The sequence below is a fragment of the Ammodytes marinus genome (assembly GCF_949987685.1).
Source record: "Ammodytes marinus genome assembly, chromosome: 4".
In the NCBI taxonomy this organism is placed as follows: Eukaryota; Metazoa; Chordata; class Actinopteri; order Uranoscopiformes; family Ammodytidae; genus Ammodytes; species Ammodytes marinus.
In genome coordinates this window covers 9159603-9181012 of record NC_137233.1, presented here as the reverse complement: position 1 = coordinate 9181012, position 21410 = coordinate 9159603, and the positions used below count along the sequence as shown (strand labels likewise).

Sequence of the window (21410 nt, the reverse complement as noted above, 5' to 3'; positions counted from 1 at the left end):
AAAATAAACGTATTTTTTGGAGGATACACTCTTTCGCCCATAATGTCTAATATTATTGTAGGCCTATTTAATAATTTAATCATTTATTAATTATCTAAAAATCTTCAGCTCAAAGGCACTAGGCTACTTTAATAATATTAAAAAAAACGATAAAACTATCTGCTAAAAACCAAACAGCCAATGTAATGGAATGTTATAATGGCTTGTGATTTTATTTTTAATGTCAAAATAATGACATCAAACATCCAGCAGGTAGCAGTGTCGGTCAAAAGGAGGTCCAGCGTAATTTTACATTTTAAAGTTCATGTGAAATAATGCGTAACACTCCGACTGTACTACAAGCTTTCCATTACATTACAGCATTCCATCTTGATGTTGGGTGTTTATCTGACCTCTGAACTTTCCGACGCACGACCAAACAGAATACAACTGAGTTTCCATTAGTGTCAATAAACCTAAATTAGTTAAAAAAATCTCACCTTGCACCATTTATGATATTATTATTTTCTAAGCATTTAAAGGTATAAGGTTACTTGTGCTCCACTCATTGTCAGAAGTGGATGCTACAAAGAAGGTTATCAGATACGGATTATTGGTGCTGATGAAGTCAACACTTTGATGATCTATGCACACGGGCCAATCACAGCGTCTGCAGCAGAAGGAGGCTGTGCAGCTCTGCGCGGCTCAGCTCAGCGCACCACAAAGTTCCACAGCATCTCTTGAGGTCGCAGCCTGCTCCAGCTTCACTCTGCATCCGACAGTTACTTTTGACTTTTTTTCCACCCTCTCTCCGACGACGGTTTGAGCGATCGACTTCCGTGTGTGTGTGTATCTCGTCGCCGTTCAAAGATGCTGGCTTGTACGGAGATGATCACTATGTGCCTTCAGGCGTCCAAACAGAAGCACCTTCGGGCTCAGCAGCAGCAGCAGCAGCAGAAGCAGCCGCCACCGCACAAAGCCGGACAAGGGCTGACTATCTTCCATGATGTGAGTGATAGATAGACTCCAGTTACTCCATATAGAGACTAGTCCTGTAAAGTAATTAGCTTATGTGTGAACTGATTAGTGCTTTTATGCTTTGGGTTTTCTTCTTGTCCCCAAGTCAAAATACACGAATTAAAAGGAATGAAATGATAGCCGATATAAAGAACATATGACTGACCTGTGTCACAGTTTGTGGTATAATTTAAATGTATTTATCTATTTATGTTTATCTTTTGCTTTTTTTATTTCTGGAAAATGACATGAAAGGGAAAACAGAAATCTTATTATTGTATCAAATTCTATTGCCAAAAAGATGATACAGTGTTTCTTTTGTGTGTGTGTGTGTGTGTGTGTGTGTGTGTGTGTGTGTGTGTGTGTGTGTGTGTGTGTGTGTGTGTGTGTGTGTGTGTGTGTGCGATTGTGTGTGTGTGTGTGTGAGAGGAAAAGTAGGTAAAGGTGCAGCTGCTGTCTCTGCATGATACATTAAGCTCTCACAGTCGGGTTTAGGGGCTGCTGGGAGGTTCTCCTGTCTCCCTTGCACTGCCACACACCTTTAAAAGCTTCATGCAGCCTGACATAGTGCACTCAAACGAATCAATCAAAACAAACAGACAGACAAAACCAAATTGAGCTACATTTAGGTTGGTGCAATGGTTTTCCTATGAAAAATATATTTGGTCCTTGACTTCTGAGTTTCAATCTATATACTGACACAGACACACAGATACAGACAGACAGACACACACAAACACACGCACGCGCACACACACGCACCTCCCCCCACACACAAACAACAACAACAACAACAACAGCATCACACACACACACACACACACACACTGTGTATATGGCCGATGATGTTTCCAAAAGTGAGTTCTCCCTAACTGACAGCTCTCCGTCCACTCTGCCACTAATGCAGTATAGGCTCCCACAGTCAGCCTTGTCTAAATAAGGAGGACACATACTGCTCCTGTATTGCAGAGTTGTCACTGCGTATGCATTGTGCACACTGTCCCTGGACACTGTGTGCAGCACTGTGTGTGCCTCCACATTTAGTCTTCAACCTTGTGCTGTATTTTTTTTCTGAAGACGAATCACAAAAACGCTTACAGGCAAACTGTGCTTGACAATTTTGTTTTGAATTGCCCAAAGCAGCAGCCTGCGTAGGAGACAATGGAGTCTGGAAATACTAAAGTATCCGTCGCCAGACAAGGACATGCTGACTTGGCTGCTCTTTTTTCTCTGTTCTTTTTCTTTTTTGTCTCTCCACTCCTCTAATAAGCTAATTATATCCTTGACTGTTTGGTCCCCAATTACTCCACAGGGACATTTGACAGGTTTTGACTATTTCCAGCACAGTGTGAGGGAGGCTTATAATACAGTCAGCTGGCCAGCTTCAAAAATATGGTATACTTGCTCTGGATTCAAAATTGCAAAGCATATTAATGGGCATTGATTTTCAGAGATAATGCCAGTGGGTGAACTTTATTGTTTTGCTGCGGGACACATTGATTTTCCATAGTCTAACGGGGGATTAAAAATACATGACTGTAAGAAGTATTTTATGATACATAACAAGGCCATTATATTTAAAAAAAACATGCAGCAGACTGGTACATGCAAAAGTATTTGAACAATAATGAGAACAATATAGGTCCATATTGTCTATACCGTTTTCCAATAAAAATTAGCCATGCGGTAATGTTGGAGAATCAGAGATGCACAGTATTTGACTCACATCCCCAGAGTCAGAGACACAGCAGAGCCTCAAAACGGTGTCTTGTTCAAAGGCCAGGGGCAGATAATGATGCCTTTCGATGGTCGTGGGAGCAGGTTTTAATCACCCACATTATCACAGCTTGTTTTGAATGTCCCTGTTTTGCACACCCGGTGCTTCTGCGTTTCAGAGGCTTGCTCAATCACAAGCACTCTCTCTCTCTCTCTCTCTCTCTCTCTCTCTCTCTCTCTCTCTCTCTCTCTCTCTCTCTCTCTCTCTCTCTGATTTTTTCCCTCTGACGAAGTCCATCTTCTGTCCCTGTGCTCTTTGCGTGGCTGCTTTTGAGCTGGAGAAACAACCATGCAAGGAAACAGAAAGCAATATATGTCCGGAAAATGGAACACGTATGCATGCCACCAAATCACTAAGAATCTCAAAGAAAAAAATGGAAATAGGGAAACTATTTTTACTTGCAAAAATAGAGATATTCAATTGCAACGTTGCCATTTAATAAACCTATTTTTGCAATTAAGACATTGTGTGGGAATTAACTTTTAGAGGGGAATGTATTCTTCCCTCTCCTACGCACCTGCCTTACGTTACGGATGTGCAAAATACCCTTTTGTTTTAACAATGTATTCAATGAAATATGATCAGCAACTCCTGGTTCCTCTTTCTCAAATGCTTCATCCAAAGCCCTGCACATAACAGTATAGCAGCAGTGTGTCAGCAGAGCGTGAGACGGCCCACTGTCTTCACACCTGCCACCATGACACCAGAACAGCAGCGCTCTGGGGAAGCACTTCTGACCTTTTCTGAGCTCGCTGTAAATGATGCATTATCGTGGCGAGCACAGAGACACAGCCAAACAACTCACAGGTGTAAGAGATTCAATGGAAGATGGGTACAGTTCGACTGAAACATTATCTGTTGAATTGAGCAGGAGGAGGGGGAGGGGGGGGGGGGGGGTAAGATGCTTGAATGGGTTAAAGAGCCATTGATAAAAATAAGAAAAAGACTGCTGACTGAGAAGAAAAAATAAGAATTATACTGCAGTATACGTATAAGCCTAAAGCAAGAATGTCTATGCAAGTCTCTGTCTGAGGAAATTGGATTTTTAAGGGTTGTTGGGTCAGAATGCCCTGCCATCTTGTCATTAAAAGTAACATTTCACTTAAAGTAACACAGACAGCAATTTCTAAACTTTTTCTCAAACACTATTCCAGACAGAAAATGGAGCAGTGCAGTGATTATGTTGGGGAGAGGTTTGAAATGAGGGCTGAAGCTGCACACAGACTTACACTGACAGATGGAAGGCAGAGGTGCAGACCTTGAGCTGGCTAACCTTATGGAAAATGAAAGCAAGGGGGCAGGTTCTGCTGTTATTAAAAAACCTGTAGGTCACTGCTGACAAGCTGATGTCAGTCCTGACCGCTGCCTAACAAGGAAAACAACAAGACAAGAGAGTGGAAGAGAATTGATTCAATAGGGAGGATCACATTATTTTTATTGACATTGCACGGCTTGTTTGAAAAGTCTATAGGCAACTGGTTTTTGAATTTGAACTGCAGACATTCTCAGAATATTGGTCATATGTTTACCTAACGTTGTGGTGTTTGTTGAATTCATATAAAACTAAGTGCAATAGAACATGACATTGTTATTCAAATGTGAACTTTCAAATCTGAACACAATCTCTTTGCGCAGTAGACCTTTTAGTTTTTTCGTCCTCTTATTTTCAGACTTTTTTCCATCAATAGACATTTAATTGCAATCTTTATTGGTGCTATAGGGTCACAGACTATGCTAGCCAGTTGACAGTGATTCTTAATGAGTGTATGTTTTCCCCAGTTTAGTGAAATTCTAAACCACTTAATGGACATGAAAATAAAGGTGATCATTGAAACTATTACTTGTGAACATCTATTTGATTTAAACTGAGATACTCCAAATGAATTCTTCTTTGATCCTTAGTTTTGTTTGCACTTTGATTACAATTAAATTGATGATAATAATAGGCATTTTTTACTAAATAAAACCACATTGGAGTGATGAGGAAAACAACACACCTAATTTTTCATTATTTAATAGCTGCATCCATGTCTTTAAAAGGCATGTTGGGTGTGGATGTTGATTTAAGTCTCAATGAAAATCCCTGTCAACTCCAGACCAATCATACAATAAGACAAGCAATAAAGAACAGGTCCTTTTAACAGTATGCATAATTGCATAACTGCATGCACATAACATAACCTGCAAGTATCAGTACCCATGTCATACACATAACAAGATGTAACCTAACGGATTGTTCTGCTTTCATGGCGACTTAATACTTTGATACCTTTGAACTTGGAATTTTGTGATGAAGCAAATAGCAGATTAGAAGCTTGCAGCATGCATCCGTGGTGCACCAATCAAAATCCTCTTGATGGCTATTCATTTCTGCTAGCTCCGTACAGCAGGCCAGGGTTTTGTGGGACTATGGAAACTGGAACTCCTGACTGCAATTAATGAAAAGAATTGAACACATTAAAATGTTTGCAAAGAGATTGGTCCTCTGGCTCACATTCGGGTGAAGCCGGTGGGTGTTTTCATTGCTCTTGTAGCCACCGTCCAGAGGATGCTGTTAGCTGCAGCAGTAGCAGATGGCCACTACTAGTTCTGATGCAATCTTTTATTTTTTCACACCCACACTGCAAATAATACTTAATTAGCTACAGTATTTATGTCAATTAAATATTTAAAAAAACTTTTCCCTAAGCAGCTGTCATGACTGACGCATAATCATGACTACTTAGACCGAACATGTAATGTTTCTAAAATTACCATTTTCATAAGTAGTGATAATTAGTAAACCTAATTTAGAGCTGACACATACTACCAACTGGCATTCAACCAAACATGACTCATAGATAGATAGTGTGAGCATAACAGCTTTTGTTCCTTTTCATGTGCTGTTTCTTTTCAGTGCAATACAATAAATGAACCTTCTATATCAGATTTTGAACACTTTTTTTTATTTCTTTTTTATATACAAATTGCAGTTATTCTTAAAAATCTGAACCTGCTCTTTGCAAGACTCCATGTAGTGATGCTTAGCAGCAGATAATAACCATCTCCGCCCCTTTTTTCTTCCATTTCAGATTTTCCGCCGAGCAGACAAAAATGGTGAGTAAACATCAGTACACAGCGCAATGAATACTGTATGGTAAGGCGGCATGCTTGTTGTTTTACCCACGTTCCCCCAGTTGTTATTATGCCTCTGACAATCTGGGCGGAGAAATATACAGGATTTGCATGAATGGCCCTTCAAGTGGAGCTCTTTTCCCTCTTTATGCTCCAGCAAGTTTCTCCGACCCAATTAAAATGATGCTAAATTGCTGGATTACAGTCACGGATGGAGAAACGTGTCACACAAAATGAAGCACCTCTCTTTCATGGTCGACATAGATGACTTGGTGCTGTTTACAACTTGGCCATGAGTCATGTTTATGCAGGGCTGTGCCAAGTTATTTTTTCCTAGCAGTGCATCACTGTTCATAATGCTTTATTAGCAAATGAGAGACGAACATAATTCCAACATTATAAGCAACCAAATGTACTTGTACTGTATATTGTACGGTTTAAATAAAAATCATTAATAGTAGCATGGATCCATCTTTGATTAATATCATACAATATCCAGGCATTCATTAGGAACATTTGATGAAGCGTGCAACCAAAATGTCATCAGTCCTCATATGCACAGTGTGACACAAAATGACCCTTTAAAATGAATGTAATTGCTATTTCACCGTGTATGGCCGTAGGGGGTACTGAAGGTTTGTAAACTGTGGTAAACAAAGCAGATCAAACTGGTTTTGTTGAAATTATGATTTGCCTCAATACCCCCTGGATACTCTTTCACTGCTTGCTATGTGTCATCAGTTTGTGATGTTGAAGTCATTCCAGGAGTTGTCTTATGATGAAATTACTTTTTAGTTATACACCCACTTTTCCTCGAGCTGTCTCATCAAGTTTTACTTGAGTGATTGTCTTGAAGATGCTGATTTAATGGAGTCCAAGGACATGGGGCTGAACTTGTTAAAATGTGTTACCATATTATGAAGTGCGTGCAGTTGAATTATGAGCAAATAAATGTTTTCCTGAAGTGACACACCATGTATCTACCATGTGCTTCTAGTACATCATGGATTATGACAGTGACTATTGACTTCAGAGTGGGAACAAAAATGTTGTTCTTTGATTTTTTGTTTGACATTAATATCTGAAGTTTGTTATGGCTTTAGATTGGATTTTCTGGGTTGAAACTGTCCTGCCTTTAGAGCAAAAATGTATCCCATGTTTGTCTGATTTAACTGTCAAATTACTAAACTATAACTTTAAAAAATGGAGCTGAGTGCAGATGTGACACAAACTGGATTGCAACGTCATGTATTTAACATGCAAATATGTGCTGTAATAGTGCTTGCTTGGCATATCTGTACAATAAACACAGGATGGATCATTTCTGAAAGAAAGCCAATGGCTCAGCATTTACAACCTTCAAGGCCCCAGCTGGTCAGATAATCAATATCAGCTGATGACGCTCCAAGGGAAAGTGGTGTCACTAACCAATAAAAAAATCTACTCAGATGTCTTCTCTTCAGCAAAGCAATCACAAACAGCTCTTTAATTGAGTTGGAAGGCAAAGGTGTTTAGATGTGGGCTTTTTTTTTTAGTTTCATTCAAAATTATACAGAATAACTAATATGAAGTAAAATAAAGCATCTGTCACATTTAACCATCCCTATTATGTTAGTGTACTCAATGGTAGGAAGAACAGTGCTGAAAATAGCTCTATTCTGTCATCTTGTCACGTTGCCTTAACATTACATCGTAGGTAAAAATAACTTGAATGTTCAGTGTACCACATCCCATATTTCTCAAAGAATATTGAACTACCACATATGATATTTTATATCCTTTCTGTAATAATAATTGTCCCTCTTGCCTCTACTGGCATTTGTCTAGGAATGCCCTGCCAGAGCAGAGTTTTATTTTTTTTCTGACGAGCAATAGATAAAATGAGGTGCCACAGTAAATCAACAAATAGTGGATATCAACGGGACATTGTTGCATTTACAGTGTGCTGTCATCTCCATGCCACCATACAGCAATTACTCCTCAACAGCTCCTAACCTTCGCTGTGACACGTATTGCACGTGATGAATTGGTCTTCGGCTTTCAGCCAAATAGATATTCACTGCAGGATTTTTATTATAATGAGCTCAGCTGAGGGGACTGTCATCGCTGTACCAGTTGTGGAGAAAGGATGGTAAGGGAGAGAGGGAAAGAGGAGAGTTAATATGAAAGGAGGGAAACCACAAAGAACATATTCTCCATTCACTGCACTTTATCTTCCAGAAATAAACACCGCAGGGATTAGCCTTTGTAATATCAACACAATAAATGTGAGTTTTTTTTTTAGCAGTGGCTTGTGTTGAATGATGAACCAGAATTGAATTTAAAAGAAGTTTGTTGTTGAAAGGAACATATACATTACTGAGCGTACAGCGCATATAAGAAACTAATCTGTTCCTTTTTATTGACAGAATGGGTGAAACAGTTTAAGATGAGCATCTGGTGAACCAAGGAAGCGAACAAAAAGCGGACTATCAGGGGCTGTACAGACGTTAAATGTTTTCGAAGCAAATTTAGGATTTTGAGTTATATGAATGGAATTGCCTTGACTTTATTACCACTATGAAAACTGAGCGTTCCTCCTCTAAGGAAGTTGAAAGTGCTGGAACAAGCTACGAGGTGGACTTTGTAGACTTTGAGTTGTAATACCTAACCGTAAAGAACTGCAAAAGAAAAAACGTTAAGAACCAACTCTGTTCCCCACACTTTTATATTCCAAATGTTACATTTGTAATGGTCTAAGACTGACTTCTACCCACGTGCATGTAGTCCTGACGATAATTAGCCATGTAGGATAACCCCGACTGTGTTCTCACTTAATTGGCAAAAAAAAAATACATCAGCAACCTTGTCTACAATTTATGTACGGCAGCTTAAGGATTATGTTTTTTTTATTTTTTATTATGTCTCCACCTGGTAAAAACCTTTACAAAACTAAACCAAATTCAGTTATAAAATGTTTGTCTTTCTGACCCAGAGTCCCCATAGATACTGTATAGAAACACACTTCCCCCACTTCTGACAGCTTTTAATGAACCTCGATTCTTGCCCGACATCTGCTCCCATGTGAAAAAAAAAATGAAAAAAAGGCCCAGTGAGCTCCAGATCATTAGTGAGGTGGTGAATGGAGTAGCAGCACGACATGTGATCAAAAAACAGCATACAGGCTAACATCAGGATATGGAAGCTGAGAATGAAGCTTACAGTATGTCACAGATTCCCACACACACATGGAACACATCTTAAGAAGAGCAAGTGATGCTAAGATGAGAATACCAGAAGCAGAAAAATGGTTTATGTACAGTAGTGAATAAGAGTTTACCATAAAGAAAAACAAGACCCAATAGTCACTTTTGATGCTGTGTGGCGTTTTGACAGGAATTTATAAACCACTTAGGAGACGGTCCAATGGGACAAACCTTTTCCAGAGACAAAGAGTGTGGCCTACTTTCTGTCCTACTTTAAAGGACTCTCTCCATGCTCATTTGGTTCTTGTTTACTTCACTCTGAGCACTTTATTAAGACTAATATATATTTTACCGTACAGGAGAAATGGCCACATTGGAGCATTGGACTTATCCGTTGCCGTTTTGAAAAAGCCAGCACACCTCCACCAGCTTCACACTTTCTCTGGAAACATATTCCCCATATTCAAATCCCTAAAGGATTTCCGGTCTTAGAACTAAAGAGAAATGTATGCATATTGCTTTTGAATCAAGCTACGGCAGCTTCTTTCCAAAAATGTAATGTGCAACAATGTGCTTTTCAGATGTTGGTTTAGTTTTAAATAGGATGTCAGCGCGCAGCTAGATGGGGCCCCTCTCCTCAGGTGAATAATCTCTGCCACATTTGTGTTCAACAGGAGGTGTATGGCTTTTGTATGAAGCAGATGCACAGACAAATTGATTCAGTGATAAATGATGGGCGGTTGGGCCTCCAAATGTCTGTACTGCCAGTGTTTCAGTCCTGCTGCCAAGCTTTGATGTTTGACTTTTGTGTTTGCCTTTTTTTGACTTTAGAAATTGATAGACATGTTGAATATTGTTTGATTGCAGCCTTTTCAGACTTAGAAATAAATATATCATAATATTAAACCTTATATTTCAGGCAAGACATAAAAAGCAATTTTTTTTTTCAAAGAGCTCGGCTTTCCTTTTAAAACCATGTGGTAATGCAGGCTCTGATTCATTCCCACATAATTAAGTTACTCACAGTGAAAACCAATTATATTGTTGTGTGAAGATGTGCCTGGAATAGCTTTGTTTTATCTGTCAATCTGATAGGAGCAATGATCCATAAGCCGTGTTCATAATATACATCATTTGTGTTTTATGAGTGTTTTTTTTTTTTTTTTTCTTCTTTGTTGAATTTATCTGCTTATATAACCCATGTGTGTTCAGCTCAGTTATATGTCAGTGGGCCATGCATGAATGATTTATTCATTTAAAAGGCTTCAGCTGGCGTTTTAAGGCTGGGAATCTGTTTAGTAACTGGATACAGAAGCTGATCTGATAGGACCGTAAGAGGATGACATAGAGCCAATGAAAGTCAGTGACGTTTTAATGCACAGTGTTGAACTAAACAGCAGTAAAGTGAGAAATGGCTTATGTCAGAAGCATACTGATCTCAATGTTCTTGTATATGTGTTGATGTAAAATGCAGATCACCCAGTTTGATTTACATGGTAGCCAGACATATACATATACAAATACAACAGTATGTCACTAAACATGAGCTCTAATGGACAAAAGGAAGTTTAAGAATTATGAATAGTACTTAAAATAGGTTTGGGTCAGCAGGTAACAACATTTTCATGACCCCAGAAAAAATCTGTGTCTAACTATCAATTTTTGAAATTCCCTTAACTCTTTTCGTTACGCAAATGCTGCAAAAAGAAAAATGTGTGCCGAACAGCACAACAAATACAGATTGAGATTATAAATAACTCAGCTTTGTAGCACATCATAAATGATGAACATCACTTTAGAAGGACCCTTGACTGAACATGGATGTCCCATTTGGCAATAATTGTTGTTGCATCAATTCCTCCACCCTCCCATCTCACCTTCCCCATCCCTCCTTCAAGTCATCAAGAGATGCATGTGATAGCAGTGAGGATGCATCAACTTGGAACTGAGTGGTTCCAACAAGTATAAATCTTAAGATAACGAACACAAAACCCCAATTTTCTGATGCCATCTGTCACCACCATCCGTCGAGGACCTGGGTACAATTAAAATCAGAATTGCTGTTTGGCATTTAATGTAAATTGCTTTTGCAATTTTTACGACAACTGCTAATGTAGCTTTCTTCCACATTTTACGAACTTTGAATCTTGTCTCCTAACAAAAAGTGCTAAAATTGCTTTGCCTATCACTGGCAGCCTCCAGAAGTGATCTCCAACCCCTTTGTATTGTTGTTTTATTATTATTTTTGTTCCTATGACTCAGTTTCCATGTGTTTCAGGTGCACAAAAAGGTTGTTTTTCGTTTAAACAATAATCAGCTACAGCTCATATGTAAGTTGGAAATTTAAATATGGGAGTTCTCTATGTGAGCAGTATATTAGCCATTTAACAAGCAACTGAAATAGTTTTCTGTTCATCATGAAAACTCTGTCGTAGCATAAGAAGCAAAACACATAGAGACCCAGACTTGTGGGTTTATTTTGGTCACCCACTTTCATGAAGAAGATGTCTAACCCATAACTGTCAGAGTGAAGAGAGAGAAGAGGCTACTGCCGGCGGTCCTGTCTATCAAATGGATTAGAGAGAGTGTCACTTCTGAGCATGACCGCTGCCTAGCTAGTTTGGCAACAAAAACATTGAAGCCTTCCAAATACAACACTGTGAGAGGAAACAAAGACATGTGGCCGGATGTTTAGTCTCAGATCCACAAACTAAGATGGCATCGAGAGCTAAGTGCAACAGCATTATTGAAGTATGGAAAGTACAAGTGTGATATCATATATGAACATATTTTCCCCCAAAATGCATGGAATAGCATTTGTATTGAGGCATGTATGTATGAAAATAAACGTGTAAATCAATTGTTGCTGTATTTGACTGGCTAAAGAAAAGCAGCATAGTTACATTGCACCTGATTTAAGACCAATAACGACTGCATTCAGCATGTGTCTTTTGATTGGTTATAATATATATCTAGCTGCCTGTGCATATTCATTAATTGAGATAATGCTACCGTGTGGAACCTGTAGGACAAAATACATATTTGCTTATCCTGGGTGGTCTTGTTGAGTGTGTTTTCTTCCTCATTTAATTTTTGTATTTTAAAGAATTTTTTTTTTTTAACAGTTCGGAACAGTTCAGTCACTGCTCCAACATGCATTTTTTCAATAAAAAGTAATGAACTGCTCCTTCAGCAATGAATAGTGCTAGGAATGCCAGATTTCAAACATTTTGTAAGATGCTGATGAAATGCTATATAGAAATGAAAATGAAAGTAAAAATGTTCCATTCTCATTCATTTAAATTGAAGAGGTCATCTGAAAAGGAGTTAAAGAAGTGGTTTGGGTACATGGCATCATCCAAGCCACCACATTACACATTCTGGTCAGAGGTGATGATGAGCAGTGTCAGAGAGGCTCCAGCTGAACAGATGGTCTTCTTCAAGCTCGCCCCTGGAGAATTTTTTTTTTTTAGCTTTGACGAGTCAGCCAACTGGAACTCCCTGGCATATTAAACTGCTGTCATTTTACCTCGCGTTTGTGTGGAAAGGGTCATTATAATTTGGACAGAGTATAGTCAAAGGGGTTACGAAGCCAAAAGTCGCCAAGCACACACAGGATTTATCAACCACAGCCAAAAAGGAAAATTAGTTTTGGAATTTGAATGAATTTTTCCATTTATGGGTGCAGTAGAGACAGAGTGGCTTAAGTTTGTTTCATTAGATGTGTGACCCTCTGTGACAGATTTAGTTAAGTTACTTCATTAGTCAATGGCTACATTGAAATGTGTCTTTTGCATATCCCCTACCACACTTCGGAGGGGGTCTTTGCGCAGGGTCCGCCACATTGCAGCGCCCCTGGAGCAGTTTTGGGGTTAAGTGCCTTGCTAAATGACACAATGGTAGAGATGGTAGGCACTGTAGACGTAATAACAGCCACCACTAGTTTTACAAATAACACCCTCCTGTTCGGTGCTGGGGATTGAACCAACGACCTAGTCCTTTTGCATGAATCAACAAACAAAACAATCTTACTTATTTGTTTGTATATACTCCACGTTTCACTCCGACAAGTTTGGCATGTCTTTTATTCGACTGAGTGTCCTACTCTTTACAATATATTTGTTTGTGAACATGGCTCTCCCAATCGTTCTCCACAGACACCAATCTATCTGTTTGTTTGGACTCTTTTATGAGTGTTAAAAACATTGAGGAGTTTCTCTCTGGGCCCGCTTACTGCTGACTGATCTATGGAATCTGTGCCAGTTTACAGATTGATGGTATAGGCTCACAAAGGAGCGCTTTTTCACAGATGACACCCAAGCCATTCATCTACCGTTATTGATTTTTTCCGGTGCATTTTTCTGTCTCCGCAAGCTGTGCTCACTAGAGAAGTTGAAAAAAAGTCCAATCTGCTGACAACACACAGTTTTCTTACCTCTCTGTGTCTTTTAAAGTGAACATATTTAGGGGTTGGTTGGACAAAACAAGCAATTTAAAGTTGGAAGAAGAATTGCGATAATGTATTATTTGTACTTAAATTGTATTGAAAATTAATTCATCATTGTGTCAGCCTGTACTCCAGACCAGAATAAAAGGAAGATTAAGGTGGACAAGTATGTAGATGAAACCAAAGAATAATAATTTATATTAGGTGGTTGTCTTTTGAATTAGGCACATATGTTAACAATTTTTATTTCTTAATGTATTGTTTCTGTAATTGTGTGTGGACCTATACACTTCCTCTGTGTTTCAGATGACGGCAAGCTATCATTTGATGAGTTCAACACGTACTTTGCGGACGGCATCCTGACCACTGAGGAACTACAGGAGCTCTTCTACTCCATAGATGGCCGACAAAATAAGTACGTTTTCTTTTCTTTCTTGAACGGGCTCTGGTTTCACTCCATCATGGTGAAAAAAAATACTAATGTTTTGTTTATACTTCCACGAGTGCCAAATGAAATGGCCTCCCAGCATTGTTCAACTTGTGCCTTTTTACATTACCAGAGACACAGATATGACAGCAAGGGATTGGAGCTTAAAGGCTGAGTTAATGGGTTCCTTTCAAGCCATCAGTTACAGGCCAAATGCTTCACAGATGGTTAAAAGAAAAAGAAGAAAAAAGATTGAGCCCTGCAGACGGAATTCATATTTACCCCCTTCCTTTGGACATGAAATACCGAACACACAACACCCAGCCACTTCAAAACCTTCTCCAACGAAATTGCAATCAGAAGAAAAATCAGCCTGAGGGTAGCTTCAGAAATCACTTCAGGGAATGTTTAACTCTTGTAGCCATGGAGGCAAAGACCATTACTTCCCTGCCATGGTACATTTATGGTGTTCAGTTTATTCCAATTATGTAATACTATCCCTAAGCCTGTTGCATATAGGGACAGTATTCATGAGACCCTATGCAACCTTTTCCCCCGCCTCCCTTTGTTACATCGTGCCAACACTGGAAGGCCGAGTAAGACTTTAGAATTTTTCTGTTAAACTGTAAGCATCAGCTCAGGTAATGCCATCAATCGATTGTGATTGGTAAGTCTGTCTTGCAAGTTGGCACTCACAAACATAATCATCCCGTGCACCCAACCAATTAGAGTAATTATAGTGTTTGGCCGCAGTAACAACTCTGCATTTATAATTTTTGCTGTGTTACCAGTTCTTCCAGCACTGTGTACTGAATTTATTTTTGACCTGATGCCCTTGGACCCCCATAACGCTCCTAGTGTTGACGGCACAGTTGGCATCTAATTAACTCTAATGCCTGGTTCATTGGCGTTCTTGTTTTGAATAACAATTATTGTCCTTCTCAACTGAAAATAAATAAGAAAACATAATTCATTTGGTCACAATAATGCCACCCTCCGAAAGAAAGAGGGTTATACTGTTAAAAATTGGTACTGCAGACGGCATCAAAATAATGCCAGTAAAATAATCTAATATTTACAGAAGCTACAGTGGCCTTCAAGGACAAGGAGCTAGTCACTAAAGTTGGCAGTACATTCTACACACTGCACCTTTAATCTCAAAAGTGGAGTCAGTGATTCTTGGCCAAAACACTTTTTATCAAAATCAGTGCACTTACAGCCCACTACCGTGTGTGCGCTGAAAAAAGATTCTGGTGTTTATACACAGCCCAGGCTCCATTAATCGGTGTGTAAACAAAGGGAGGTGGACAGAACCCGGCAACACTTCCCCAGCCAATAAGCTACAGGCAGCATTTGTGACATTAGTTGCAACAATCCTATTGGACAGGTATTTAGAGACGGCTGCTGTTGCTAAGGCAAGGTGCATCCGCGGGCAGAGCCTCTGAAGGAGCAGGATGGGAGGGGTGTATTTGTTTTGGTGCTCAGTTCAAATAAACACGCTTTCTATGGAATCCCTGAATCCCTACATGTGGTTTTAGTGCTGGTGCAGTGTATATATTCAAGCAGTTCAGAGTCACACAATGTATCTAGCAGGAATAAAGGTCAGCATGGCCTTGAAGTTCCCTAATTAACTTTCACAATACTTTCCCACATTTGTCTCCTCTCATGTTCTATTCTGCAGCAATCTGGACACTGACAAGCTATCAGGTTGGTGGTCAAAGGGCTCTGTCTGATTTAATGCGTCACACTACATTCATTTCTGTGAAACGTCCGTCTTTTAAATTCACCTGCATCATTGAAAGGAATGATTCAAAGAGATAATTACATTGTATGCCAAGAGTTAACTGAAAAGATGGATACCACTCGTCTTTTTGACATGAAGCTACAGACAGGAGATGGTAAGGTTAGCTTAGCGTAAAGGCTGGAAAAGATGGAAAAAGCTTGACACTGAAACGTGTTGTTTGTGTTTATCCAAACCAACTGACTACTGCTGATAGCTTCACATTTACCGTACAGATGTGACCGTGGAAGCCATCATCTCAACTCTCAACAAGAACTTGAATAAGCAGATTTTACAAAAATGTGGAGCTATCCCTTTGAATCGTCTTAAGTACTTTGATTTTCTTTTTAGGTGAAATTTCATTCAAATACGCTGCCACCAACAACACCACCACCACCATCCACTTGCAACACTGATTTAAGTCTGTAAATATGGAAAAAAAACTAGCACAGATCTTATGACCTGCACTATTTTATCATCCCAAAAATGTGTGCATGTGTCAGATGACCTGAATTAAGTGAAGAAATGGGGCACAGACCTGTAAATACCCATAGAACCCAGAATAAAAACCCTGTGCATTATTTATTGAATGGGGATGGCATCATCTGACGTCAAGAGAAGTTGCCTGTTTCTCAGTACAGAATGTTAACCTTATCTCACATGTAGTTTTCTGGTTAGTTATTGTGTTCAAAATCCAGGTTTGAGAACTTAATTGAGTCTAAGTGAGTGGAGGGTAGAGGTGCCGCCAATTCATTAGCATTGGATCAGTGTGTCACACAGAATGCACCCTATGGTTGCAGTGAAAATAGGTTTTTAATTAAGAACTAAGAAGAACTAATTAAGATGGATGTGTTGCTCTGCTTTACCCGTGTGATATTTCAAAGTGTTTGAAAAGCGCCCCCCTCCCTCCCCCCCACACACACACACACACACTTGCATCCTTTTACTTTGATTCATTTAAATAAATTGCTTTCACAGCACTGTGACCTCACTCATTTGCAACACAAGTATGAACGTGTGTAGGAGTTTCTTACTTATTTGGCCTTTAATTTAAGCTTTAGGGCTCCTGTCGCCAATTGGTGTGAATGAGCTACTGTCATACGACGCCATTTAAATTATGATTAATACGACACATTCATTTCATGATGTGGTGAATGTGTTACTGACGCATGTGATTGTGAAATGCCTCCAACTTAATTGCACATTGTTACGCACATGTCTAAAGATGTTCTCACTTATCTTGTCTTGGTCTTCTTTTAATAGCAATCTGTCATGGCCACATGTAAAAAAAAAAAATGATGGTTTTGGCATTGTTATGACACTGACAGCTTGTTTCCTATTTCCTATTAGAATACTTTTCTGGGCACCTGGGGGAGTATACCAATGTCCTTTCATCTCTGGAGAGCCTGAACGTTGCAATTTTAAAGGCAATGGATAAAACTAAAGAGGTAAGTTTAGTGTTATGCAAATTTGCCTTGCTTCAATAGTACTTTGATCTAATGCTGAGTAAAGACAACATTTGTTTTTGTGTGTGCTACAAATAGGCTTAGTTTATTGCTGAGAGGAAACAATGGCATGCACATCTGAAGCTAATGCTGCAGAGTCTTTCTGAAAAAAGGAATAAAAGAAAAAATAATTCTATTACTTAGCATAATATTATGCTTGATTGTTAAAGGTAAAGTCTGCCATTGTGTTTAATATGCTTACTTGCCATGAGTTACTTGATACTATGTATTATTCAGTAATGAGAGTGGTATCAGTTCAGTCATCTTAACTCTTGGCAAGAAAGAGCATAAAAATATCTGCCAAAATGTCAAACTTTTACTTTAAGAGTTATAGGGTTGGTCGTGCGACTGCTATTCACTTGATATCGCAAGTATCCCAGTGTCCAACCATTTTTACACAGCATAACATTTTGCTCCCCATTTGGAACATTATGTAATCGCACTTGATCTCACTTCACTATTTTTCAAAAACGACTCAAGACTTTCCAAACTCGGATCAGGGATTCAAATTCTAATAAAGCAGAAGAAAGGTAATGCTCTTCAGATGAGAAGGGAAGAGGAGATGTGTGCTGAATAATTATGCCTTTCGACTTAATTAGATCACCTTGCTCCTCTGGCTCTTCTTTAAAGCAGTCTGAGTGAGGGGAAATCCACAGAGGACTGTGCAAACCGCTAGTAAGCAGCTGTTGTCTGTCACAGTGCGCTCTGGACTTCAAATCCCATGATGCACTTTCAGTAAAAGCTACTTGTCGTTTTAAGTTCTGAAAAAAAAAAAAGCTACAGTGCACACTTTCTTTTTTTTTTTGCATGTGCCTGTAGTTATTTTGGAGAATTGTCTCTTTTTTGCCTGGTCTTTTTTCTATGTGTTTTGACCTCTCTATTCCGTGCGTCACCCTCCGTCTCTCAGGACTACCAGGGCTCCAGTGTGCTGGGCCAGTTCGTCACCAGGTTTATGCTGAGAGAGACGAGCAGTCAGCTACTGTCTCTTCAGAGGTCACTGCAGTGTGCCATGGAGGCTGTGGAAGAGCAGAGCAGCCCTACCCCGTGAGTATACTGCAATATGGCACTGTTTGAACGGTGTGTGACTTACTTGCCACACTAGCTATACTATGTGCTAAAGCCTGGGACCATATTTACTCTCCCTAGATGAAAGCCTTGTGCTGAAAAGGTTTTCGTGTAACCAAGAAAGATTCTACCAGTTAGTCGGCTAGTGTTTTTCCACACTAGGACAGAATTCAGGACTCTGACAGACAAACATTTCAAAACAGTGTCAGGAAAAAAAACAGACCTGTTCAACATTCAGTGCCAAACGCAGGAAGTACTGTGATGTTCTTCAAGAGCAACATAACAAATCTCAAAAAACAATACAAAATACATACAATCTTTCCATAACCTGTACTATGAATATGTTAACACTATAACATTTGTTCTTGGTGCTATTTAAGTCAAACACACTGCAACAATAACGGGAAATTATCTTTCAGATCTGTCTTGATTCTTAAGCCCAAACCTTACCCCTAGAGGCGGATTAATCAGACCATAAAAAGATCAGATGAGACTTCATAATTTCCTGTTCATTAGTGAATTTCAAAACAACTATTCTCCACTGCATTTCCCTCACATCTCACCTGAGAGTTGGAGCATGAGAGCTACTCAATGAAATGTTCTATTTTGCTGTTTAGATATGAGGACTTATTTCACACATGGACGTGGTGGGAACACTACTATATAGCCTACACATACTGCACAATGCAGTTGTGTGCAGTAAGTCACCACACAGTGACAAGAAACACAAAACAATGGAGGTGAAGAATGATAAAGAGTGACGTTTGCTCTGGTCAGGTCTTGAACTGGTCTGTACACTGCTCTATATTGTATTACATTGTAATGTTCTTTTTCACACTAGCCTAGGGAGACATGTTTTCTACCATCTTCTGCACTCTGATATTCTGTATATTATCCACATTACTGCAGGAAATCAGTCCTATGATAAATCCATTACGAGCATCACTTCTGTGCTATTAATAACACAAATGTAGTCAGGGAGGCTAGCATTGAAAGTAAATGGAACACATAACATTGCCTAAGATCTAAACTTCTGTCACCAATTAGGGTTTGATGAATCAGGTGAAATGGTATCAACTGATTGCAATTTTTTTTTACAATAAAAGGCCTTTGCTTGTGTTCCTATATACCCTGTAGTTCATCAAAGATTTCAGAGAACGCTCCCGCACTTCTTTGATGCATCACTTATTAAAGACATTCTCAATGCAGTGGTTGCTCTGAGAAATAATCCACCAAGGACCTTTAATGAGTAGAAATCTATCTCTGTCCCCACCGTCATGACAAATGACTTTCAGACACTTTCAACTGACTGTGAACATTTTTTTAAATAACAAGGATAATTCCTTCCCACTTGTCTGGGCGACTCAATTTGGTAGCACAACTTGTGGCTTGGGGTGTATCTGTTGCACTGCATGTGTCAGGTCTCAGGAGAGCTCTCCTCTCTCCCCCTACGGGGGCCACACTGATATTATTGGAAATGATGGAGCGGCTATAGCGAAGGTGAATTATTGAAAGGGGACTGGGGGAGTTAGAGGGGGGAGCAGGAGGAGAAAGGATGATAAGGGTGGCATTGAAATGCAGAATAAGTGAGTCACAGAGAAAGAAAAAAAGCAAAGACATATGAATAGAAAAGTACATGAATGGCAGAATGAAGCAGAAAGTCTCAGATAACAGAGAACAAAATGGAAATGATGAGGAGCCTTTTTAGCCACAAATAAACTCTTTTCAGGTTGTTCAAATGGCTATGGATTTTGGAAAGAGAAAGAAGGTCTGGGCAGAATTAGAGAAATATTGAGTGTGCAAACAATCAGTTTATCTCGCTCCCTCTGCCTCCCTTGCAGTGGATGTGTGGCTGTTGCAGTGGCCTTTGGGCTCCAGGCTTTTCTCAGCATGAGAACCTCCTCCTAGCCATGTGCTCCCTCTGCACTGTCAGCGTGATGCTGCGCGCACACACACACACACACACACACACACACACACACACACACACACACACACACACACACACACACACACACACACACACAGATACAAACGCAAACACATACACACACACACACACACACACACACACACACACACACACACACACGCACACAAATAATATCATGCACATGCAAAGACATGAAAAAAGGAGGGAGAGAGGGCCACACACTAATGTAAACAAACAAATGCACTCTTGCATTAAGATACAAACACAGACAGAGAGGCACATACACACAAGTGCAATCAAAGTTTGAAGCCTATGTTCAATTTATTTTAAGTGTTTTTTTAGGATGTCAACAGGCGAAGGGATTGCCAATGAAAACTATAGCCTTAAAGCTAACTCTAGTGTATTTCTCTCTTTTTTTATTGTATAGTAATATAAATGATATAAATAATATAATATATAATTAATATACTTCACTGTCTCCTTTTCAAAGTCCCCTTGAATTAACTTGACTTGAACATTACTAAAGTAACTTAGTTGCTTACCTACATATTAGAAGTTAATTTAAGTTTATTAATGTCTACATTTTCTTTACAACTTTATTCTGTTCAGGTCAATGTTCAGGTCTCCATACTGTAATAATTGACCCAAAATGTAATATGTTGTTACATTACGGGCAAAAAGTTCTTGTTGGAGTAATTTACCATGAAGCCATTATATTTGGGTTAGGGTTAGCAGGACGCACAAGAGATAATTGGTTATTTAACAATCAAAAACGCCAGCAAGACTAAGGAGATGCTGGTGGACTTCGGGAGGACACAGGTGTGGGACTACACGCCTGTATCGATCAATGGGACCCCTGTGGAGAGGGTGGATACATTAAAGTACCAGATCACCGATGATCTGACGTGGTCTACCCACCTGGACACCGTGGGAAAGAAAGCGAGACAGAGACTGTTCCATCTCAGGAGGCTGAAGAAATTCAGAGCCTCCAAACCAGTCCTGCAGAGCTTCTACGCATGCACCATTGAGAGCATGCTGACTGGGAACATCACCGCTTGGTATGGGAACACCACCATTCAGGACCGTAAGGCTCTGCAGAGAGTGGTGCGTTCAGCTGAGCGTACCATAGGGGGGAAACTCCCCAGTCTAGCAGACATTTACATCAAGCGGTGCAAGGGCAA

At 39.5% G+C, this 21410-nt stretch overlaps 1 protein-coding gene across 1 annotated transcript in view; it reads left to right on the top strand.

The window, feature by feature from the left end:
* Positions 1–849: 849 nt before the first annotated feature.
* necab3 (N-terminal EF-hand calcium binding protein 3) overlaps positions 850–21410 on the top strand; it is a gene marked incomplete at both ends in the record, with an annotated part of 31179 nt that continues 10618 nt past the window's right edge. Inside the window, 6 exons of the mRNA XM_080025835.1 lie at positions 850–987; positions 5845–5869; positions 13826–13934; positions 15628–15653; positions 17077–17174; positions 18139–18275. Of these exons, the coding sequence (XP_079881961.1) occupies positions 850–987; positions 5845–5869; positions 13826–13934; positions 15628–15653; positions 17077–17174; positions 18139–18275 (533 nt within the window). The remainder of the gene's footprint in view (positions 988–5844; positions 5870–13825; positions 13935–15627; positions 15654–17076; positions 17175–18138; positions 18276–21410) is intronic.